The sequence below is a fragment of the Prunus avium genome, chromosome 1 (assembly GCF_965620075.1).
Source record: "Prunus avium chromosome 1, drPruAviu1.hap1.1, whole genome shotgun sequence".
NCBI lineage: Eukaryota > Viridiplantae > Streptophyta > Magnoliopsida > Rosales > Rosaceae > Prunus > Prunus avium.
In genome coordinates this window covers 44,932,151-44,955,983 of record NC_142284.1, presented here as the reverse complement: position 1 = coordinate 44,955,983, position 23,833 = coordinate 44,932,151, and the positions used below count along the sequence as shown (strand labels likewise).

General features: G+C 37.3%; 4 protein-coding genes and 1 long non-coding RNA gene across 5 annotated transcripts; 2 read left to right on the top strand and 3 right to left on the bottom strand.

Moving 5' to 3' along the window:
- Nucleotides 1-4,053: 4,053 nt before the first annotated feature.
- Nucleotides 4,054-7,910, top strand: LOC110762711 (S-adenosyl-L-methionine-dependent methyltransferases superfamily protein). Its single transcript, XM_021965380.2, has 3 exons — nucleotides 4,054-4,269; nucleotides 5,553-6,233; nucleotides 6,343-7,910. The coding sequence occupies exons 1-3, from the start codon at nucleotides 4,108-4,110 to the stop codon at nucleotides 6,679-6,681; spliced, it is 1,182 nt and encodes a 393-aa protein (XP_021821072.1). The 5' UTR covers nucleotides 4,054-4,107; the 3' UTR covers nucleotides 6,682-7,910.
- On the bottom strand, nucleotides 7,198-12,931 carry LOC110762820 (putative RNA-dependent RNA polymerase 1). The gene is made up of 5 exons (XM_021965508.2): nucleotides 12,776-12,931; nucleotides 11,341-11,894; nucleotides 9,022-10,886; nucleotides 8,679-8,829; nucleotides 7,198-8,193 (listed from the first exon to the last, which is right to left on the bottom strand). Exons 2-5 carry the CDS (start codon nucleotides 11,857-11,859, stop codon nucleotides 7,363-7,365), a joined length of 3,366 nt encoding a protein of 1,121 aa, XP_021821200.1. The 5' UTR covers nucleotides 11,860-11,894; nucleotides 12,776-12,931; the 3' UTR covers nucleotides 7,198-7,362.
- A 1,145-nt stretch (nucleotides 12,932-14,076) lies between these two features.
- LOC110762770 (uncharacterized) lies at nucleotides 14,077-15,741 on the top strand. Its single transcript, XR_002527628.2, has 3 exons — nucleotides 14,077-14,259; nucleotides 14,475-14,562; nucleotides 14,880-15,741. It is a non-coding gene; the product is annotated as an uncharacterized LOC110762770 (long non-coding RNA).
- LOC110762769 (putative RNA-dependent RNA polymerase 1) lies at nucleotides 14,565-19,199 on the bottom strand. The gene is made up of 5 exons (XM_088246969.1): nucleotides 19,088-19,199; nucleotides 18,422-18,963; nucleotides 16,037-17,871; nucleotides 15,795-15,945; nucleotides 14,565-15,683 (listed from the first exon to the last, which is right to left on the bottom strand). The coding sequence occupies exons 2-5, from the start codon at nucleotides 18,944-18,946 to the stop codon at nucleotides 14,871-14,873; spliced, it is 3,324 nt and encodes a 1,107-aa protein (XP_088103095.1). The 5' UTR covers nucleotides 18,947-18,963; nucleotides 19,088-19,199; the 3' UTR covers nucleotides 14,565-14,870.
- A 1,579-nt stretch (nucleotides 19,200-20,778) lies between these two features.
- LOC110762758 (semialdehyde dehydrogenase family protein) lies at nucleotides 20,779-23,503 on the bottom strand. Its single transcript, XM_021965440.2, has 7 exons — nucleotides 22,808-23,503; nucleotides 22,481-22,567; nucleotides 22,344-22,388; nucleotides 22,147-22,242; nucleotides 21,925-22,026; nucleotides 21,273-21,427; nucleotides 20,779-21,197 (listed from the first exon to the last, which is right to left on the bottom strand). The coding sequence occupies exons 1-7, from the start codon at nucleotides 23,381-23,383 to the stop codon at nucleotides 21,116-21,118; spliced, it is 1,143 nt and encodes a 380-aa protein (XP_021821132.1). The 5' UTR covers nucleotides 23,384-23,503; the 3' UTR covers nucleotides 20,779-21,115.
- Between the last annotated feature and the right edge of the window lie 330 nt (nucleotides 23,504-23,833).

Genomic DNA, 23,833 nt, shown 5'->3' with positions numbered 1-23,833 from the left:
GTACATCTACATATATAATTAATGCATACAGTTGATCTCATAACCACACAACACAACCGTTAATAATCTCGAAAACTGAAGCTGATGAATTCATTTAGTAATAATTCGACTTGATATTGTTCTGTTGGGCTGCTGGCTTACAATTATTTCACCTGCTTCCTTAAAGTCAACCGTTAATACCATTTTGCAGGCGAAAGATGTGATATATATACAATTTGCAAGTTAGAGGCAGAGACAGAGAGAGTCCCATTCCAAGCCAACAAAACTAAAGCTAGTGCCTACTGCCTAGTAGTAGTGCTGTTGGGAGGAGAGACGATGACAGAAGATCAGGTGAGCACTGAGCTGGAAATGTCTGGGAAAATTAAAAGGGCATATTTTCTTCATGTTCAGGCACTCTACACAAATTGGTAATTGGTAATTGGTAATTGGTGTGCATGCATGATGCATCATCACAGTTAAGACACAAATTCAACTGAGCTGTCGTATGTGCATACGTAAGGGTGGTCCTCCCTCCAGAGCCCTAGCTATATCTTAATTTCAGTTTTGTCAAATTGCCAATATATATATTTGCTTTCGTACAGTTAATTCAATTGTTATTTGAAAAACTAGGTACTGGATTTGTTTCAATAATCATTTCTGGTTAACGAAACCCAACAAACCCTGGAAGTGGTCCTCCAATACATCGATCTATAGAAACAAACCGGAAATGACAGACAAAATGAATTTATTTTCTCACAAATCTACGTAAGCATTAATTTATAAGCTATATTAGGGTCAAGTGCTTCTGCATCCACATCCTCGCTTATAATTTTGGTACGTACATAAACAATATATATATATATATATATAATGTCGACATAATTATGTTTGTTTTAACGTATGATTGGTTACATATATATGTCAATTATCATTAATACTTTGCCAATGTCAATGTCATTAGTTAGAAACCACTTGGACAAATGTTGTTACCTCATCCTTCAAATTATTAGAGCAAGGGCCAAGGATAAGAGTTTACAAAAACCCTTGTCATCGTGTTCGTCCATGTGCTTTTAAATTAATTAATCATAGTTTTCTCTAAAAGCTTAATATATTTTTTTTGGGTCCTGTAATTCATGAAAACTATGGGATCCTTTTCTTGTATGAGATATAGGGAGGCACAATTCCTTTTCCTGCTGCATTTCCATTCCATGTATCAATATAATTATATATATGTGTCCCTGTCCAGTGAGCAAGTAGCATACAAGCTTTATATTTTTCTGTACAAAATGTCATTAGATAGATGAATGGCCCGCAAAAGATTTGCTTACCCTGCATAGATTACAGGGGCCTATGCGTGACAATTTTTATATATATTTAGAATAATACAATATATATATGTATATGTACGTAATTAACAAAGTTAGCTTTTACCAACAACTGAAAGAAAAAAGAAACATTCAGACCAAAAAAAAAAGAAAAAAGAAACAACCAAGGTTGTTGGTGTGAGTGGTTCGGCACTCTCATTCCTTAAGAGAGGTCAGGGGTTCGATCCCTGCTCTCGTACGGAGTCACCACTTTGGCCAACATTTTACCCCTTACGGGCCGACCCGGTGTGAGTGGGGATTAGTCTGGGTTGTGGTTAGGGCTTAAAGGTGCCACCCATAGTTGGGGCCCATCCAGGACCACCTCATGGTTCAGACCAAAAAAAAAAAAAGAAAAGAAAAAAGAAACCCTTACGAGAGAGCAAATAGACGTACGTTTTCAAAGGGGTAAGAAAAAGACAAATTTGTCAAAGTAGGAAGAGTACTAGTTAGAAATAATATAACTGTAGTTTTTGAATTAAATGTAATGGAAAAAGTAAAAAGTAATGTTGTCCATATATAAGAGAGAGGTTGTAGAGTTAATATGGTGGACCAGTTTATTGAAATGAATTTCATTTCAAAGTTCATTTTATTGACCTCTAAAATGAAATATTGAACTCTAAAATGAACTAAACTTTACCACTATAACTCAAAAGTTTAATTTATTGAAATAAAATTGAAATGACCGGATGCTCTAAAATTTCGACCAATAAAAAAAAATCCTTAAATTTTCAACCAATAAAAGAAAAACCTTAAATTTTTTACCAATAAAAATCCCTCAAATTTCGTCCCAATAAAATATAATAGGTAAATTATTATCAATACAATATAATGTACCTACAAATTTACATATCTTGTATATATTCAATACATGTAGGTAAATTATTTTCACAATATACCTATTATTATGTTGGCTTTAATATACCTACAACATGTATATATCCAATACAATATAAAAGATTTGGTAAAAAATAAAAACAATATAAAAGATAAATTATTATCAATACAATAGAATATAATGTACCCACAAATTTACCTATATATCTTATATATCTCTAATACGGGTAGGTAAATTATTTTCACAATATACATATTAATGTGTTGGCTTTAATATATCAACAATATACCCATAATAGGTAAAATACAAGTTATATTATTGCGTAATAGGAAATTATTAGGTAAATTATATCCCAAATGCGTTTGTAAAATTTGGGTATATTATTTTAATTAAATTCATACTAAGTACATTATTTTTTGTAAAAGAAGTAATAGGTACGTTATTTTTTGAGATATTTAGTTATATACCAATTCTTAGCACTAGTGTTATAGATAAACAATATACCATTTAATTTCTATAAACAAACCCAAACAAACAACCTAGTATTGCCAGTTGAGCTTGTTTTATGAAAACCGATGACAGTTTTGTAAATTATAGGAAGTTCAAAGCCTCTTTGTTATGTTGTAAATGAGCTTTGGGTGTGTTTCTAAAGTCCATTTCATGTAGGGTTTTTTGTTTATTTTTAATTTTATAATTTGGGCACGTATATTAGGCATAATAGTGAAACTCCCTTATTTTTTCAACATAAAATTGCATGTACACATATAATAGATAATTAATCATGTATACTTTAAATATATTTAAAAAATTATTAAATAAACCGATTAGGTATGTTAAATTTAAAAACATTTACCAAATTAATTCTTACATCTATTTGGAGATCTTTTCAAATTAAACTTGTGTTATTAGTTAAAATCTAATTAAAAATTATTTCTATATGTCTTCCTACATTAATATACAAAATGCAATAATGGCTTAGTTGGGGGTATTTTAGGAATAAAAAAAGTACAATAAATTCGATTTTGCGCTTGATTAGGTAACTTGCCAAGTTGGATCCTAGTCATCGAGTTTTATTTAGAAAAAACAGGATTTTATTCAAAAAAGAAAAAAAGAAAAAAGAGAAGGGTTGTGTAGTTGAGGAAAAATAACTTTGAAGGGGTTAAGCTAAATTTACTATTATTTTGTTCATCTAAATCCTACAAGCTTGATTTATTTATTGTTTTTTAAGTTTTTAATTTGAATTCAAATTGTATCCAGCCGATTCATGCTTCACTATTCTGGAAGAATGTTATCAGACATACCTGATGAAAGTGGAGGAAAGAACCTATACCTAATGAATGGAGGAAGTAATATTGGCTTTATGTATAATAATCAGCAATAAAAAAGATTTCAGTTTCTTTTTTCCTTTCGTTCTAGGAGAAAATTCTGGACCACAACATGAAATCCATACGTTTAGATCCTTAAATATATTTTATCTATGGTTGATCCTTTTTTATAGTTGATGAAATTGATGTCTTATTCTCTAAGTAAATAAAACTAATAACTACCGGCCATTGTCTTTCTACTCAGTTCTTATGTAGGGCATCGAAAAAATAAAAAGTAGTTGAAGTTGCATTTCGAATAGACGATGAATCTCGCTTTAATTAAACAGCTAGCCCACGTCTACTTGTATAGAAGTCAAGCCAGCCTTTGGATCCATGTCAATTTGCCAATAGATATTAAATAATTATCATAATTAACTAACTAATAACTAGCTAGGATTAATTAATTAATTAATTGATGAAGGCATGCATCTGTGGTGGTACCACCACGTTGCATGAGCATCTCTTTTCACCGTAATTTGTTCTATATAAGGCCACCACACTAGAGCTTAATTCTATCAATCAATCAATCTACTTTGCTTGCTTGCTGAATAATTATAGTAGCTATATGGCAGAAGGGGACCAAGAAGGGAAGTTGCTGGGTTCAGCTGATCTCTTGAATATCATCAACGGAGATCATGAAAATAGGGCAAAACTACCGGTCACAAGTTCGCTCCCGATGAACGGTGGAAATGGCACGTACAGCTACTCCAAGAACTCCTACTACCAGGTATATATACGAGTTTCAGTATATGTGATTGTAGAGAATCGAGTTTCACACGAGCTACACCAAGAACTCCTTTTTATGACTTTGTTGAAATTAGACCCAAAATGCTCCGAATTATATTCATTTGCATATATAATAATATAAGCAGCTGGGGATATAAGAATTGAGTAATATAATTTTAGTGGAACCGTACGTAGACAATTCAGTTTAATATTCTATACGCAGCGGAATATATGCTCCCTCCCTTCCTACAAGCCTAGCTACTTGCCCTACCTCCTGAGCCCCGTGCCCTGAGCCCTGAGCCCTGTGCCCTGACTCCTGCCTTTTATTTTTATTTTTCATCTCAAGCTTCTCTTCCATCTCTTCTTTCCTTCCATCTATTTTGTGAAATATGGGAGTTTTGCTGCTTATTTTTTCCCTATTCCAATATTTGTTTAGATATATTAAGAATCGGACATATTGGTTTCTTTGGATTCACCTTCCTCCACGCTATATATACATATCCGCACTGATTTATCAGAGTGCTGGATGGACAAATAACAAAGAGGGAGCTTAATTATATATATTTGTAAATTCTATGCCAATATATAAAAGCCTTTGTTAACCTATGCTTTTGGAATTGCATATGCCTTGCTTTAGTTGGGTTTAAGCCCTGAGCTTCCTTTCCCCATGTACGTACGATTCCAACATTATTATATGTCCCCAAAACTAAAGGACATTTAATTATCTTATCAAATTTAACCACCACTCAAATATGCAATGAACTGATTGAGTTAAGAATACATTTTTTTTCCAATAGCCAATTCCAATTTTGATGTTTCAAATAAGCAAAATGCACATATATATACATAGAGCTTCTATTGAGGAATCTCTCAAATAAGCTTATATGAGGGACACTCTTGTAGGATCCACTCCGCCTCGTATTTCACTAATCTAAACTTTCTATTTTGTAGATATTCATTCAAAGATCATCTCTATAAAAAATCACTTGAATCCGATATCATTTGACCATTCAATTAAATTATTGAAATTTAAGTTCTTTCTTGAAGCACCGTGTTCATTGATTTTATTGGCCTCAATTAGATACCTTAATGATTTTCAATTTGTCTGATTTTTTGCAAAGATGATCTATAAATGAAGACTTGAAAAATATACGGTTAATTAGATCTAAAGAGTGTCCCTCACTGCATGGATAAATTAAGAAAGCTAAACTAGGAATTGGCTTTCGGATCTAATTTAATGTGGTAACATTTGACTTAATTAGAGCTTAACCACTAATGTTGCAGAAACAATCTGCTGGAGTTGAGAGAGAAAAAATCATTGAGGAAATAAGAGAGAAGCTTGATATGAAAACACTCTCTTCTGTTTCAAACACCATTCGTCTTGCAGACTTGGGATGTGCCACTGGACAAAACACTTTCATGACTATTCAAACTATAGTAGAAGCTATGCAACGCAAATACAAATCCCAAATATCCCAATCACGCCCGCATGATTCTGATGATCAAATGCCTGAGTTTCAAGTCTTCTTTAACGACCTAGAGTCAAATGACTTCAATACCCTCTTCACCTCTCTCCCACAAGACCGGCAATACTTGGCAGCCGGCGTGCCGGGTTCCTTTCACGGCCGTTTATTTCCCGAGTCGTCTATTCACTTTGTGCACACCTCATTTTCTCTCCACTGGCTCTCCAAGTTGCCAGAAGAGTTGCAGAACAAAGCCTCTCCGGCGTGGAACAAAGGGAGGGTCCACTACACGAGCGCCCCAAATGAAGTAATTGAGGCTTATGCTTGCCAGTTTGCGGAGGACATGAAGAGGTTTTTGAATGCGAGGGCTAAAGAACTTGTGCCTCAAGGAATGATGGTGATGATCATGACTGGTATTCCCAAAGGGATGCCTTATTCTCAATTTCCAACGGGTATGTTGTACGATTCTATATCGTCTAGCCTCATGGATATGGCCAAAGAGGTAACATTAATTCATGTATAATTATCATTAATTACTAGCTCTTATGTACAACTTAAATTAAATAAAAGAATAAATAAATAAATAAATACTGAAATTAATTAATTTACAGGGAATAATTGAAGAAGGTGAAGTGGACTCGTTCAACTTGGCATTTTATGCAGCCTCCCCAGAGGAGATGGCGGGGATAGTGGAGAAAAATGGGTGTTTCGGGATAGAGAGAATGGAGCTGACAAACCCAGCAGCATGGATGAAAGGTCCCGTTGACATACCAAGTCTGGTGACGCATGTAAGGGCGGCGATGGAGGGAATGTTTTCCAGACACTTTGGAAGTCTGGTCATGGATGAATTGTTCGGAAGATTGACCCATAAACTTCAAGACATTTCCGACCTCATCAACTCCACATGCCACGAGAAAGTTCAGTTGTTTGCTGTTCTTAAGCGTAAATGATTCCAACCCAAACCTACCGACTCCAGTCTTAATATTCAAGAAAAGACTGGATTTCATCATCACGTTGGACAAGTTTTATCGTACTTGTATTGTATGTTAAGAATGATTTGTACTTGATGGTTAATATATATTATAGATTGTTATGTATCTGGCATTGAAGCCAATAAGAATGAATTGCCCAACATTAGGGAAACAAAGTTCGACTTCATAAAATTAAGGAAAAGCTACTCAAAACAAATGGGATTTTGACACTAGACAAAACCCATTATTTTTTTTTTTAATTTTGGAATTTTTAAATTTATATTGAATTGGGTTCTCTATTTGTTACCCCATTTGTTTTACTCAATCTTAAGGAGGTAACCTTTTTCCATATGTTAATTAAAGTTATATCCATATTCGTTGGGGCAAGCTAAGCAAAGAATGGCAACAATTTTAGTGGGCAGGGCCTCGTCCAAACTAAAATCTTTCTTAATGTCGTCATGAAAAGTAATGCGAGTTTTCAAACCCACTTCTGAATGCAGAAACAAGACACCAAACATCAATCTACTATACAATAAGCTAATGTACTTCCAAGTTTTTATCATCAGCGTACATAATAGCACACATAATTTACCTCCGATTTTATCCTTGTTGAACTCACACCATCACCGACAACACAAATATCAAATAGTTTGATTTTCCTCAGTTCAAATGCAAGCCATTCCTAAACCGACGCTCCAGAGATGAGAGGTTTAGAGCCCTTCTAGCCTTTTCCTTTTTGATATGGACCAGCTTATCATAAACGCACCATGGGAAGCTGATAAAATGGTCACGATTCAATCCCTCATTGTAGCAACCAAAATACTTAGGATGATATGTGACATGATACCAGGCTGAAGCTTTTGCATATGCATCATCAGCTCCAGAATCTAAACCAGTTGCCTTCTCATTGAACCATGTCCTAGCTTCCTTTCTTAAGGACCTCACCGCCATGTTTATAGGATCTACATCCCTCTTCTTGGTGAAAGATTTTGACATTTTCATGACACTCCCACTGAGTATTTCAGCCTCTGTCTTGATCCCATAATAGTCCAACAGATTTCCCAACATGGAATCATAATTGCTTTTATAATAGAAGGCATCTTCAATGTAATCCTCAAAGCCATCGACTTCCATGTCAGGGTCGTAGGACTGTCTTGCCACTTCACGACTGAAGGATCGGATGGAGCCATCATGGGGCTCAACGTCTTTCACCTCACGAAAAAGTTCTCCGATCACATTGCATGATTTATAGGTGGGTTTATCAGGCTTTTCCATGAAATCTGGAAACTCCTTCACACGAAGATGTTGAGGTATTATAGCTGGCACACCAGTTTTTGGAAAGTCAACAGCAATTGAAAATAGCTTTGCAATCTCTATACACGGCTTGCTCATTGCTTTTGAAGGCTCTCTGTCTGCAAAAGCAGTGTGGGCATTGGCAATTATGCCCAAGCTATCATTGACCATGTAGTTCACAAAATATTCCTCAACTTCCTGCACCAATAGAAAATCAACAATAAGCTGAATCACAGAAGTGCATATACATCAGGAGATGCATGGAAATTCAAGCCATTAGTTCAATGCTTTGAGGGATTCCTTCAAGGAGTATCCTTTCCTAACCAGTGTGATGCTGAATAGCCATTTATGTCTCAGCTAGTTTTTCATCAGTGTGTAAAATCCTCTTCTAATGTGGTTTCATTATTCATTATATACGTCATATAAGTTTGGCTTAATTAGAACGCCAACCTCACAATAAATTCAAAATGAGTTTCCCTTTTAAGCAAACATCAAAGGCAGACAAACCGAAAAACCATCACAATTATCATCAAGATACAACTCAATACTCGAAAAGCACCACTAGAAGCATTGAGAAATAGGTTGAATAAGAAAGTTAAATAATTTATCCCAACCAATTTCAAAGCAACAACTAAGTGATAATAAACCAATGGTGAAAATAGCATCACGTTCAAGAGTATTACCTCAATTGTGACATCGTGATCCAATTTTATAGTTGGTGCTGGGGTATAATCCATAGGCTGGATTTGCCTGGAAGGAATCAATTCGTCATCCCAACAGACAAAGTAGATATCCCCATCAAGATCACTTCCAGAACATTCATTTGGATGAGGCCTACCATTATAAACAAGATTTCAATCATTAAGTCATGTTCATGCCAAGATCTTTGTAATTAATTATGCAGTGAAATCAAGGAAAAGTAGCACTCTGTAAGCAACTTAAAAAATTCTACAAAATAGCATCAACAAAGGAAAGCAAGTCCAGCAAATTTTGAAATGAATATTTGTACAAACCAGATGTTCTTACCTTGGGCCCTTTTGTGGAAAAACAACACAATCCACCATATGGTACAACTCCGGCACATCCACAGCCTTCAAAACACGGACATCCCCAGGGTGTAAACAAGGGTTCTTCGCAACAACTACCTTTCCCTCAACAATGAATTTCTGGTTCAATTCACTTCCAATATGTCTGTTACCAGAGAATTGCACAAACACCTCACCATATTCCAATGTTCTAGTTTCATCTAGACATCCCATCATTGCTCTTCCATCTGGAATAAGGATTCTTGTTTTGGTCCGCAACTCTAACAACTTTGATGCCCGGAATGTTTGCAGCATCATTGAAATAAATGGTTCAACATCAGGTTTATAACCACACATGAGCAATTCCTTAAGGATGTTTGTACTCTCTCCTGCATACATCATATCCAGAGCCTCACGTGCTTTTAATGGGTCAGTCAACATAGCATCCAATTGTTGTACAGCTGCCCTTTGTTTTTCCAAGAAGACATGATTCTGAATCCCAAGAGTAGATAAAAGAGTTATCAACTGGCGGTTCAGAAAACAAGGTTGAAACTTGCTACATGCTAAAACATCCAACTTTGTATGTTCTGATTCATACTTGTACATACTTCTCCTCAATGATAATTTCTTATATGAAGTCCGATCAACAGCCACCACACCTTTGTACCCACCATATCGAATCTGAAAGGCAGATGGAGTGCACCCTTTAAAGCCACATTTCAAGGCCACTTTCTTAGCAAAATCAGCAGAAATTTTCCCAATCCCATCAGAGAAGACATATTCATTATCGCGACTGACTACATCAGGAATAACTTCAATTTCATGTTCGCCAACATTTAGAGTTTCGGTAGAAGAACCAAAGGATTGACCCAATCTGGCAGCATATTTTGCCACATTTCTTATATGACAAAAATTCCCCATCCACTCTCTTATATCAGCAGCAGTACGTCCCCATCTTGAAGCAAACATCCACATTGAATTCTCCCGCAGTTGACTTGACGAGAATGCAAGAAATTCAAATTTTTTTTCACCAATTACTATGCCGTTTCTGAGAATAGAAAGAATCCTTTTGTAGATGTCAGTTTTGTTCTCCCCGTTTGCATTGGATGTACGCGGAGATAAATCTGCTGCAAAAAGTTTATCCAGCTCCTCATCAACAAATGAAACACGAATGAAGTTGTCAATATCATCTGGATAATTGCGTAGTACACGATTTGAGACGTTGACCTCTGGACCACAACAATATACTTGACATGATGTGATTTGCACCCTGCGTACATATACCAACCCAGAATCTAAGGACATGATGGGTGACAGTGGAGGTTTCTTTGATGTGAGGTACTTCCTATACTGCTCTTGAAGCCACACTGAAGGTTCAGAGCAGCTCTCTTTTAAATGAAACAATTTCTCTAGGGCGAACTCTATACAGGCGAGGTTCATGTTCATCCTGCGTGGATCAAGCAACCTAAAAAAAGTAACATCAAGTGCTGGCCCTGGAAGATACCCATGCTGAACCAGAGAGTTTACTTTAAACAAGATATCATATGGCACATCGACACCTGGAGGAGGGCAAACCATGGCGCCGAGATCAGGGTTGCAAGAATAAGGGGAACCACTCTCCAAGATGTATTCCCCTTTACACTCCTTATACTCAGGAAAGTTTTCTTGAAAATCTGGAAGTTTGAGACCATAAGGAAGCTCCAAGCATAATGTAAAAGACTGCCCAATAGCGCGTGGTGGAGTAAAATCAGTTGTGCGGACCCATTGGTCATCAGGGGTATCCCTGAAATAGTTCAGAAAAGGGTTTTCGTATACTTCTCCTGAACAGCGTACGTCTTTCTTATAAATCCGAGGTGCTCCGCATAACTAATTTTTGAAGACAAATTCATTACGAAACTTTCTTCCAAGATTACATATGCAATAAAATGGATAAAATAATCAATGCAATAAAAGAGAAGACATAATTTTTTGCCAATTGCAGAAGCAAACATGAAATGACTCAAATACATGGCAATGAGAACTGAAACATGCTTCGACAAAACAACCTTAGAAGATATTCAATGATAAGGGTCTACCTTGTTAACCACCCTTAAAGTGGACAAACCTCAGTCTCTCTAGACAATTGTGTTTTGATGCTCTTCAATTTATTCAATATAAAAAACACAGAACAAAGATCGCATATATTGAGCAGCAAATTAACCATGTGGATGACCCACAAAACTATCCAATCTTAAACAGAAAGAAGATTAAATGAATGCCAAGAATATTCAGAGAAGAAATAATTTGGATTCCAACAATAACTAAAAAGTAGGTGAAGAACCTGAATCAGAAGATACTTAGCAGCAGTACGACCACGTGGAGAATGCACCTCAATCTTATAAATGTTCTCATAGGAGAGTTGAAGCTTATATTCCAAATCATGATATTTCAGAAGAAAAATAAATTTCCGCAGTTTAATCCCAAAGTTCACAGAAACATCGTTAGCAGTCCACAGAACATGTAACTTTTCATCTGCGATCTTGCAGCCAAAATGCAATCCTATGTCTTCCAACCTATGCAAAAAGGTTCTTGGCCTCGGTACAATGTCATGCTCCATCTTCCGAGCATTCAGATAGTTCCTCCCATACCTCAGGGCTCTGTTGTTGGCCAAGGAGATAATATCCTCAGCATCATTGGACCTGTCAAACTGGACAATAGCATAATACATTCTCTTATTTTTGGCTTCTCTTAATTTCACAGCATAAACAGATTCTTTTCCTGTAATTGGCTCCAAAAATTCCGAAACTGCTTCTGCGGATAAACCAGAAGGGAATCCATACAACTGTATCGTCTTAACCATCTTGTCATGTGAGTTTAGTCACTGTATTTATGCACCTAAAACATTTCAGTCATAAGAAATACATAACAGTGAACTATACTGGAAGAATTTTATGGAACTTGAGAAGTCAAGAACCAGAAAGCCTCTATGAATCAAAGAAAAGGTAAAGAAATTAAATTGTTGAGATTATTAAGCTAAGAACAAATATGAATCTCATATCACAAAGCACCACAGATTGATAATGCATGTAATTAAGGTTTACCGAACAAGAAACAAACTCATTCAAAAATAGAGACAAAGAATGAAATATATGCAACCTAACAAGTAAAAATATGACCATGTTTTAGACGATCGCCAATTAGAAAGAACAACATGACAATTCTACTCGAAAGGATGAGACTTCGTTATGCACTTGCAGTTGAGAGCAGCACACCAAAAGTAAAGATGTTTAATTGAACAAAACTAAGCACCAAATACCCAACACATCCAAGAACTTGACTACCCATAGATTTATTAAAGACTTCAAAACAAATGAGACAGGGCAAATTAACTCGAATTGTTCCAGTGATCCAAGAAGCGTAAGGGACACAGAGTTATCAGGGAGAAGCTAAAAGAAAAAGCAAAATAGGAAGCAGAGAAAAGAAAATTCTAAGCCTTAATAGAGAGAGTATACAGCAAGAGACCCACTTCACAATAACTTGATCAAACAAAACTTATCACTCACCAACAAGAATTATAGTATCAAAAACCCAATCCATAAACTTTATATCTCAGATCAGAACATAGTGAAAAAGAAAAGAAAAGAAAAGAAAAAGCAAAAAACATCGTAGCGAAAATTAACTCACATTGTTCCAATGATGCGGGGAAAGAACAGAACAGAACTGAACTAGGAGTGATCAGAAAAAAAAACCCAAAAGAAAAGCAAGGATAACCAAACCTTAGCCAATTTCCAAGTTCGATCAAACACAGAGTCTCTTCATAGTCAACTTCACAGTTATCTTTTTTCAGTCAACAAACTCACATCCTCTGCCTCTAGACGCCCAAGTCTCCTCTACACTCACTCCAAATATAGTAGACGAAGTAAAGGTATTCTCTCCTCTGCCTTTTTTCTTACGTGTGCAGCTGACGTCGGAGTAATCTTTGCCACCCAATGGGCTATCATACTCTACATGCTAGGATTACAAGACTCAATGAGGGCTCAACTGAAGTCGTCTCTAATAGTACAACAAGACACATGCGTTGGCATTCTAGGATTTGTGTCTTTTGTAGCTTTTGCTAAACGCATTCTAGTTTAGCTGTACCAGAAAAGAAAAATGGCATTCTTTTTTTATCTTTTTGTTTTTGGTTTGATAAAAAAAGCTTTGGTGGGACCGGCATATAATTATCGAATATAGTGGTGGATTCCCATGTACTCCGCAAAGTGAACTTCCCGGGGAAGGACACCCCTTATCTTTTCATTAAATCCGAAAATTAGGATACGGATGTGAGCGAAAGTAATATCCCTTTTCTTTATTAAGGATGTGAGTGCAATCACCATTCTCCAAAAATTAAAAAGAAACGAGTCGCTTAATAAAATTAATTTAAATAATTTAAACTATAACTGACTAGTATTTTATGTCCACCACCATTAGAATTAGATGATGATCATGTAATTTGTTGGGAGAAAAACTTTCATGCGGTGAGGATAACATTTTTTTGTTGAAATAAGTTTTCTACGTGTGATTGTGTTATTGGTTGGAAATAGCAAAATAATATTATCCTGTTTTTTATGAATTATTATTGTGGTGGGATCCAGCGTATACTTTTTCTCGTTGGTGAATTATTATCAGAAAAAGTGAAATAGATTTGACATTTGACTACAGGAAGTGAACTTCCCCAGCAAGGAGTTCCAAGCACCAATCCAGTGTGCACCATACCATACTACTATACTTTCTCCATTTTATTTTATTTTATTTTATTTTGAATGATGCATATGCACTTTGAAATAAAATCTTCAAACACATATACACTCTCTAGATCTAGAACTACATGCCGTTTAATGCCTTATAAAATAAAGAAAGAATCGAAAAGTCAGTAAAATCAACGGTCTTAACTCTTTCTTTAAAGAGTACCAATCAATTAATTACAATCTGAAAGCGTCGTGTCGTGTAATTAGTATTCACATATCATAACTTCATAAGAGCGCGGGCTATATAGTTCGGCCCAATTTCAACCTTATTTTTCAAAAATTTATTTTTCCTATTTATGGTTGTTTTGCCATCCAAATCCAGCCCATCTTATCTTACCGTTAAGGGTCCGTATGAAATTATTATAACTTTTAAATTGCAATCCTATTCCCATAAGGAAACTCGCCAGATGGCTTCTCGGCACGGCTCGCCTCGCAATTTCGGCTCCGGGCGGATGGGTTCGCGATCAGGTCAGGTTGGTATGTTTTAATGAATTGGGAGTTGGAACTTGGAGGGAAAAAATTAAATTGGTTTCAGAGAAATGAAGAATCTTTTCGTCTTTGAATTTTAATTGATTAAAAGTGTGTTTTGAATTTTGCACGATACTTTGCAATTTCACATCTAATTGACCTAGATTTAATTTACTTTTAATTTGATTAATTAATTATTATCTTCTCTTTTTGGGTGCAGAAAACCAAACATTTGGGGCTGGGAATTGCGCAGTTGGAAACCAGGTTTTGAGAATTGAATGAACTTCACTCACACCACAACAAAGGAGGTATGCATATAATATCTATATTTATATATAGTGTTTACAGGATTGTGAATATGTAAATATAGAAACAATGAAGCTAATTACAAGGACTAAGTGATGACAGACTGGGTATCCAATTACAATCAGTCAGAAAGCAATTCTAATAAACTAAATTACTTACATACACACTTCAATAGCTTAAAGAAAACATTACAAATCATATTTATATACTTAGTTCTAAGGGAAAACATAAACAGCTAGCTAAGAACGTCTTTCGATTTTCCATCAAACTCCCAATGCTGACTTTGTCAAGTGTCATGGCGCTTCAATGATTACTTCAGTGAAGAGTTTCTTCTCCTCTTGATCTGGATGAGCTTGTCAAACACACACCATGGAAAGCTCAGGAAATGATCTCTTTCCATTCCCTTGTTGCAGCAACCCCAGTAATCAGGATGATATGTAACATGGTACCAAGCTGATGCTTTTGCTGCTTGTACATCATTAATATCAGGCTTCATATCCGACTGCATTCCCAGCTTCTCATCAAACCAGGTCCTAGCTTCCTTTATCAATGCCTTTATAGCGTAATGAATCGACTCCAAGTCTTTTTCCCTGCTGAAATTTTTTGATACTGCAGTGATGCTCCCACTTAGTATTTCGGCTTCAGTTTTGTAGCCGTAGTAATCCATCAGGTTTCCCAGCTTGTAGTCATACTCACTTTTGTAATTGATGGCATCTTTGAGGTAGTCTTCAAATCCATCTACCACCATATCAGTGTCATAAAACTTCATAGCAACTTCCATGGTGAAGGATTTAATTGAGCCCGAGTTTGAAGGTGAATCTGATGCAAGCTCAACATGTTTCACCTGTCGGAAAAGCCTCCCAATCACACGTTTTGACTCGTAGGTGGGTTTGTCAACCTTCTCCATGAAATCTGGGTATTTGTGGATACGTACACAGCGTGGCACTTCCACTACCACACCAGTTTTCGGAGAGTCAACAGCATGCGAGCTGAGCTCGGCGAGCTTGATACATGGAGCACTGGCAGCCTTCTGTCGCTCTGTGTCTGCAAAGACAGTATGTGCATTACAAATGATCCCCAAGTTGTCGTTCACTATGTAGTTGGTAAATGACTCTGTAACCTCCTGTAACAAACACAACAGAAGGCAATGAATAACGCAGAGACAAGATTCAACAAGCGAAGTATATATCTTTCAATATCATTGACTACATTTACTTGATGAATTGAGAAATACCTCCATTGTCACATCATGATCCAATGCAATAGTTGGTGCTGGGGTATAATTCATGGGTAGAACTTGCCGAGGAGGAATTAGATCAGGGTCCCAACTGACAAAGTAAAAATCTCCGTCCAAATCACTTCCAGAGCATTCATTCGGATGAGGCCTAATACAATACAAGGAAAGAAACATAGTCAGTCTGTGAATAGAGAAACACTAATATGCAGGTGCAATATGGAACAAATTTAATTATTTACCGGTTTCCTTTTTGAGGGAAGACTACACAGTCCACCATGTGGTGCAAGGCCGGCACGTTCACAGCCCTAAGAACACGAACATCTCCTGGATGTAAACAGGGGTTTTTAGCAACCACTACGTTTTCCTCAACAATGAAATTGTCTTCGCTTGAAGTAGCGCTGCTATTGCTATTGCCACCGAAGACGGCACGTTGAGAACACTGCACAAATACCTGACCATATTCCAATGTCCCGGTTTCATCTAGGCATCCCATCAAGGATCTTCCATTTGGAACAAATATCCTCGTCTTGGTCCGCAACTCCACAAGCTTGGATGCACAGAATGCTTGTAGCATCAATGACAGAAATGGTTCTGCATCTGGCTTATAACTACACGCAAGCATTTCCTTCAAAACGTCGGTGACCTCTCCTTGGAATATCATTTCAAGTGCTTGCAGTGCTCTTAATGGGTCAGCCAAAACACCTTCCAATTGTTTCAAAGCCTCGTTTTGCTTTTTCACGAAAACTATATCGGGGACTCCGAGGGTGGACAAAAGGGTGATCAGTTGACGATTAAGGAAACAAGGTTGGTACCTGCTCCATGCCAGAACATCTAGTTTTGTGTTGTTGGATTGGTACTTGCACATGCTATCTCGCAGTGCCAACTTCTTTGACAATGTAGGATCAACTGCCACAACACCTTTATAGCCACCGAGTCGAATTTGAAAGGCGGATGGAGTAGCACTTTTGCCGCACTTGCTTGCCACTCGTCCAGCAAACTCAGCAGATATCTTCCCAATTCCATCAGAAAAACAATATTTAACTCCACCTCTTTCAGTTTTTACATCAGGAATGAATTCGATTTCATCCCTACCAACATCAAAAGTCTCCCTTGAAGAGCTGAAAGCCTGACCCAACCTGGCAGCATGTTTTGCTACATTTTTTATGTCACTAAAATCACCCATCCAATTTCTGATGTCTTGTGCAGTCAACTCACTTCTAGAAGCAAACATCCACACAGAATGCTCTCGTAATTGACTCGACGAATGGGCAAGAAACTCAAACTTCTTTTCACCAATGACTATGCCATTTCTTAGAGTAGAAAGTATCCTTTCATAAACTCCAGTTCTCCTTTCCTCTTCTGTAGAAGTTGTAGAATTTGTCCGTGGACATAAATCTCCTGAACGCATCTTACCCATGTCCTCATCCACGAAAGAAACACGAAGGAAATTGTCAATATCTTCAGGATAATTTCGTAAAACACGATTGGATATATTTGCCTCTGGACCACAGAAGTAAACTTTAGATGGTGTTACTTGAACCCTGTGCACGTACACCATCCCATCATCTAAAGAAATGGCTGGCGACTGAGGAATTCGCTTGCATGCCGTGTACTCTTTGTACTGCTCAGTAAGCCAACTCACAGGCTCATAGCAGCACCCTTTTAACCGAAACAGCTTGTCCAGGGCACACTCTATATATTCAATTCTGATTATGCTAGGATCCACTAGCTCATAAAAATTGACATCAAGTGCTTGCCCAGGAACACATCCATGCTGAACCAAGGAATTGATCTTAAAAAGGATTTTGTATGGCAAGTTAATGCCAAGGGGTGGAACCACGATAGGAACCAGATCCGAAGTACAGGAGAAAGTGTTGCTGCTCTCCAGAACCAACCGCCCTTCATTTTCTTTATAATGAGCAAAACTCTTGCGTAGATTTGGAAGCTCACAAGTAGGTGGAAGCTCCAAACATACAGCAGAAGATTGCCCAATGCAGCGTGAAGGAGTGAAATCAACTTCTCGAACCCAGCCATTTTGAGAAGCTTTCTTGAAAATCCGAGGGGCACCAAGTAACTAGCAAGAGAAAGAAGAAAGGAGGAGCACAATGTTAGTCATTTGCCCTAAGTTCCAGACATAATATAGTAATTCTGCTATGCCATAAGGAACACAATAGTCTGTCTCAACAACATTTAAATTCTCTGCGCCGAAACAATGAAGTTATAGTGTTTGAGCAATTTGACATGAGATCAGATTATCATGTAGGAACTAGTGAATGGAAAACATCTTATTCAAGTATCTACTGCAACTGGTAAATGCTGAACCATCTTATTCAAGTATCTACTGCAATTGGTGAATGGAAAACATCTTATTCAAGTAATTATCTATGTTTAATTGTTGTTGCTTTTGAAGAATGATCTCATATTAAACAGAGCTAAATGCCACGGCTAAGTTTCATGCTTCTTGATGTATATATTAATCAACTTATGAACAGGGATGACTTAAGTTTACATATTAATCAACTTATGAACTTTGATCACTTGTTAAATTTAAAATTTAAAATTTGTATATTTCATGGCAAAATGCAAAGTCATGATTCACAAATTCTGTAGTTTAACTGGCAAACCTGGATTAGAAGAAAGTTTGGAAGTTGGCCACGTGGATGATATAGCTCAATCTGGCGAATACTTTCAGAGGAGATCTCTAGCTTGTATTCAACAGCATCAAGAGATAACAATAAGTTGATATTTTTAAATTCCTTCCCGAATTTCACCAAAACATCCGATCTTGCCCAAAGCACAGAAAACTGTTCCTCAGAAATCTGGCATCCCAAGTGAAGTTGTACAAGCTCCATGCGGTGCTCAAAGATTTCTGAGTTGGGCACCATGTCAAACTTTGCTTTTCTAGCTTTCAGATAAGATTTATTGTACCACAGGCTTCGAGCATCGGCTAATGGAATTATGATACCAGCAAATTTTGCATCTGTGAACTGAACTATGGCAAGTGTTCTTGAATTTCCATCTTTGGGAGGAAGAAACTTTATAGCATGAACACTTCCTTTTCCAGTATATGCCTCCAGAAATTCTGTCACTGCTGCTGGAGACTCGCTGGAGGAAAATCCATACAATTGAATTGTCTTAACCATTTTCATAATGTTGATGGCAACTGCTGCAGATTCAACGTACAAATTGATATTAATAACAGCAGAAAGAAAAACCAATTCTCCGAAGTAAATAACTGAGCTCAAAAAAATAAGTAAACAGAATTAATGCAGATGAGAAAAAAGTCTGACCTTGAATTTTTGGAATGTAAGCACTGAGATACTGAGATACTGAGATACTAAGATACGAACAAAGGCTGCTGTGTAAGAAGCAAAGCTCATGAAGCCATAATATATATAGGGAAAACAAGAGCACACAGAGGTGAGAGGGTGGAGTTCAATTTTTAAGTTCATCTCACACACTGTACATAACTTGCCATGGCAGTTGTAGCAGGGAATAAAAATTTTAAACTTGGCATGGCAGTTTTAGCAGCGAAGAAGAAAAAAAACTTGTCATGGCAGTTGTCCTATTGGCGCCAGTGTGTAGAATGACGACTGCCGCGATCCCCTGCTTCGCAACGAAGATTACGTGGCAAGGAGCCACTTTTTACAAAAGGGCAAGGTATCAAATTGTATTGTGACACGTGGCAACATCATGATGGACACAAATATTTTTTTACTACTCATTTGATTTTTATTTCATCAATTTTTTTTAGCAGATTTTTATTTGATCTTTATGACTGAAATGTTTGTCTCTCTTGTAACATGACATCACGTGAGGAGAGACGTATAGAACACATCCCGTTTTGTGTAAATTTTACCCTTACAAAATAATCAGTAATGCTCATATATGCGTGTACAACATTTGCATTAAAGATACTTTTGAGACTAAATGTACTTAAAAAGTTCATAAATCAAATTTGTGTTACGGTGGTAACTCTTAATTTAGCTTAAGGATGGTGAATCAAGCTGCTAGTTAAAATGAAATTGAACATTTGGCCAAGAACCTTCTGGAAGTTTTTGACCCGACCAGACATAAGGTCTTAGTCCTTGGGAGAAGTCTTTGCTAAGAATCTTCTAGAATCTCACAATGCCAATTGGCAGTGGGCACCTATACTCTCCATGATGGGGAATCTTTATCCTTACCCCTTGATGAGCAAGGTTAGAAACAGTAATGTATCAATAGAATAGAGTATGTGGAGTACTTTTTGAAAGATAGAACTTGCTCGGAAAGGGGTTACATGGAGCCATCCATGATCCATCACTCACCATCCTAGTTGGTGGGACTGTTTAAAAATTGCATTGGCAATTTTTGTTCTTAAATTAAAGTATAATATTTGCCAAAAACCTTCTTGAAGTTTTGAACCAATCATGATGTGTTAGACCTTGGGAGAAGTTTTGGCAAAGAATGTTCTAGAATCTCACATGGGAAATGGGCTGGGGAACTTTGCCCCTTGCTGAGCAAGGTTTTGGACCAGGGAGGGAGAGAGCATATACTTGAGACTGAGTGAGGATGAATTAGAATAAGTGCTTTGTCTAAAAGCAGTAATAGATTAGAGTATTTTAGGGTACTTTTTGGAAAGATGGAACTTGCTCCAAAAGGAGTTATATGGAGCCATCCACTACTCACCACCATCCTAGTTAGTAGGCCTGTTTTTTCTTGCAGCATTTGGGAAGAAAACTGTTAAATGGGTTGATTGCCAAACTTGGACAAATAATCCATATGAATATTAAACAAATTGTTAACCACCTAGCAAGTGCTTTCATATGAGTGAGCTTCACATGTCACAAACTTCTTTATCTAAATTATTCATGATAAGCTAAGCTGGTGATTTAAGGCGTTTATATCTGCAGCCTATCAGAAGCCAATTGAATTCCAAAAACCTGAAAAACTTCCCTTGCTAATTAAATGTACACTAGTTTGTGTACTTCAAGAAGGCAAGAGAGTGAAATTCTTTTGGCATACAACATTCGGAACAGCACACATACAATTTGTTCTCTTAAAATACAAGATTATTATAACAAAACTCCCCTCAAACTGGAAGGTATTATGCTAACACTCGCACTTGAGAATGACATTGTTTTATTTTAAAAAAAAAAAAATTAGAATAATTACTAATAAGCCTACTAGCTTATTCTACAAAAACAGCTTGAATTTGCTGGAGCTCATCTCGTGTCCACATCTGCAGACTAAAGTAGAATCAACTCAAATCACTTCATCTTTCCTCCCAAATAGATTTATACGGTGAAACCTGTTTTACGATTGGAATTAAAGTTCAACTATAGCAACATCTCAGCAATCTGAACAGCATTAAGTGCAGCTCCCTTGCGTATTTGATCACCACAGACAAAGATGTCTAACCTGCTTAGAGAATGCCATTAGTGGCTTGTTAAAATATATACAGTTAGAAAGAAAAATCTGTACCAGTAGTCTTACCCATAGTTCCCCTCTTGGGATACATCGCGGCGGATTCTGCCTACTGCAACATCATCTTTGTTTGACACCTCCAATGGTGTAGGGAAGTTATTAGATGTCCTGTCATCAATAATCACCAACCCAGGAGCTTTCTTCAGAATATCCCTTGCGGTGTCCTGGACAGAGAACAAATTTAAAACTCAGAGGAGAACTTGCCAAAGAATCACTAGACCATTAGAGAATTCAGCAAAAATCACTTTATCTCAATGAGGCTTGGCCCCGAGTTCCAAAGGGCATGCACATATGACTAGCACACAGGGATAAAATGTCACATATGCATCTTACACCTCCAACAATGTTTTTCTATGTAGATTAGGTAAATATAGAAGTCGAGCGAAACCAAATGCTACACCAGAGTACTTATGTGCAGGGAAGAAGTTGGAGAGAGAATGAAAGCACAGTCACATAAGTTCACCTGATCAAACCATTATAAATAGGATAAAAGAATCGTATAAAATCCCAAGATATATAAAAGAAAAGCCATGCAAATGAAAAACTCAAGATTTACAAAGTGAAAAATCATCAATGCCTCCACCAAAACAAGAACTATTGAGAAAAGGTAAATTTCACCATTGACTTAAAGCTACATTATATGACAGCATTGTAGTATTACCTCATGAAGGGGGTTCTCAAATTGAAGATTTATACTCTCAGCATGTGCCCGCATGACAGGAACTCGTATACATGTGGCAGTTACCTTGACATCGGTGTCATTCTGAAGCAATGAACAAAGAATAAATCATATATATCCCTATAACATTAACATCTTCATACTTACAAGCTGACTTCCAATCAAATTACTCTGACTGATAAGAAAACTACTAAAGAAACTAACCCATATTTTTCGTGTCTCCTTGACTAATTTCATTTCCTCTTCATTATATCCATTTGGAAGAACTGCCGAATTGTGTGAAAACAAATTAAACGCATACTGCAAAAAGTGAAGGCAAATGGGTGGTTCAGTGGTGCTTCATGGAAAACAAATTTAAATTTCCACAACAAGCTTGAAAAATTCACAACAAATAGACAGACCTGCCGCTGAAATATCTTACAAGTTGGTGGCTTCCCTTCCAGGACCTTAATACAGAAATTAAATTGCATTACTTAAAAGATAAAACCCAATATAAAAAAGGCAACCAAGACGATGAAAGAGAACAAGTAGAAGAAACCTCATGAGTTTGCTGCTCAAGTTCTCTCATGGCAGCAGCACCAGCTCCACTAGCAGCTTGATACGTACTAACCACCATACGTACTACCTGCAAAACCATCCACAACCCAATGTAACACCAGTATTTGCACAAAATCCCAACACAGAAGTCACATTCCAAAATTCTAATTCAACAACAAAGCAACCAACTTTGTAGCTCCAACAAAAAGTTCAACAAAATCCAAGTACAATAACAAAGCAACCAATTAAAAGCTACAAAAACCAAATCCAAGAAAAAACCCATTCCAAAACAAGTACCAAAATCACAAAAAGCCAAACAATTGCCAACCTTAGAATGGCGATGGAGAGGGGTAGCAGCCATTAAACAAATAATGGTGGAGCAATTAGGGTTCGCAATGAGCGCGCCCTTTCCCCTCCCAACCTTAATTCCCTCCATAGCCTCCGGATTGACTTCAGGGACCACAAGCGGCACGCCTTCTTGCATACGAAAAGCGGAGCTATTATCAACGACAATGGTGCCACGCTCTACGGCAAGGGGACCAAATTCTTTACTTATTGACCCACCGGCGCTGAAGAGAGCGATGTCGACGTCGTCAAAGCTGTCGCGGGTGAGCTCCTCAACGACGTAGTTTTGACCCAGGAAGTTCAAATTCTGACCCGCGGAGCGCTTGGAGGCGAGCATCTTGATTGAACGGAAAGGGAAGTCACGGTCTTGGAGGACCGACAGGAACTCCTGACCCACTGCGCCGGTGACGCCGACCACAGCCAACGAAGGGCCGGTCTCTTGCAGAGACATTCGGACTCTAAATGGGCCGGGCCTGGACTTGGATCCGGGGATCCGAGCCCGGCCGGAGAGGGGTGTCTTGAGAAGGGCACCGTGGTGGTGGTGAGTAAAAGTGGCCATTTTGAGACAACTAGTGGCGGGGGAGTAGGATTTTTGAGTATTGTTGTGTAACAAAGGAGAGAGTTGTGGCGGCGGAGTGGGGTTTTGAGTTTTGTTGTGTTCACTTAAACCCCTTCTTCCTAATATATACGGTGTCCCGTTGCAGTTGAAACAGCACGTGGTATATGCACACAATAATAAATTAGTTTACTTATTTACTATAATAAAATGGACTACAGGGGTCCAAGCTAAAAAGAGATTTCTTTTGCCTAATCCTTTTCCTTTTCTTTTTGGGTCAGTTACCCTTCAGCAATAAAATCAAATCATTTTTAATTTGATAGCTGTGTGCTTGCTTATATATAGGACGACTGTTTTTGAGAAAAAATATCAGTAATGTCATAGCCTGAACAGAATGTCCTCCTTCCTTGTACATGCGCCGGTCAGAGTTGGCTGTCAAGTGTGGAGTGGGTG

Bases quoted from the DNA above. Each gene is read 5' to 3' on its own strand.
- LOC110762711 (XM_021965380.2), top strand. From the start codon at position 4,108: ATGGCAGAAGGGGACCAAGAAGGGAAGTTGCTGGGTTCAGCTGATCTC. The intron at 4,270-5,552 runs GTATATATACGA...CTAATGTTGCAG, and splicing joins CCAAGAACTCCTACTACCAG to AAACAATCTGCTGGAGTTGA. The intron at 6,234-6,342 runs GTAACATTAATT...ATTAATTTACAG, and splicing joins TCATGGATATGGCCAAAGAG to GGAATAATTGAAGAAGGTGA.
- LOC110762820 (XM_021965508.2), bottom strand. From the start codon at position 11,859: ATGGTTAAGACGATACAGTTGTATGGATTCCCTTCTGGTTTATCCGCA. The intron at 10,887-11,340 runs GTTCTTCACCTA...TTCAAAAATTAG, and splicing joins CTAAGTATCTTCTGATTCAG to TTATGCGGAGCACCTCGGAT. The intron at 8,194-8,678 runs GTAATACTCTTG...CTATTGGTGCAG, and splicing joins ATCACGATGTCACAATTGAG to GAAGTTGAGGAATATTTTGT.
- LOC110762769 (XM_088246969.1), bottom strand. From the start codon at position 18,946: ATGAAAATGGTTAAGACAATTCAATTGTATGGATTTTCCTCCAGCGAG. The intron at 17,872-18,421 runs GTTTGCCAGTTA...TTCTCTTGCTAG, and splicing joins CAAACTTTCTTCTAATCCAG to TTACTTGGTGCCCCTCGGAT. The intron at 15,946-16,036 runs GTAAATAATTAA...GTATTGTATTAG, and splicing joins TTCCCTCAAAAAGGAAACCG to GCCTCATCCGAATGAATGCT.
- LOC110762758 (XM_021965440.2), bottom strand. From the start codon at position 23,383: ATGGCCACTTTTACTCACCACCACCACGGTGCCCTTCTCAAGACACCC. The intron at 22,389-22,480 runs GTTTCTTCTACT...TTCTGTATTAAG, and splicing joins TTGAGCAGCAAACTCATGAG to GTCCTGGAAGGGAAGCCACC. The intron at 21,198-21,272 runs GTAAGACTACTG...TTCTCTAAGCAG, and splicing joins TCCCAAGAGGGGAACTATGG to GTTAGACATCTTTGTCTGTG.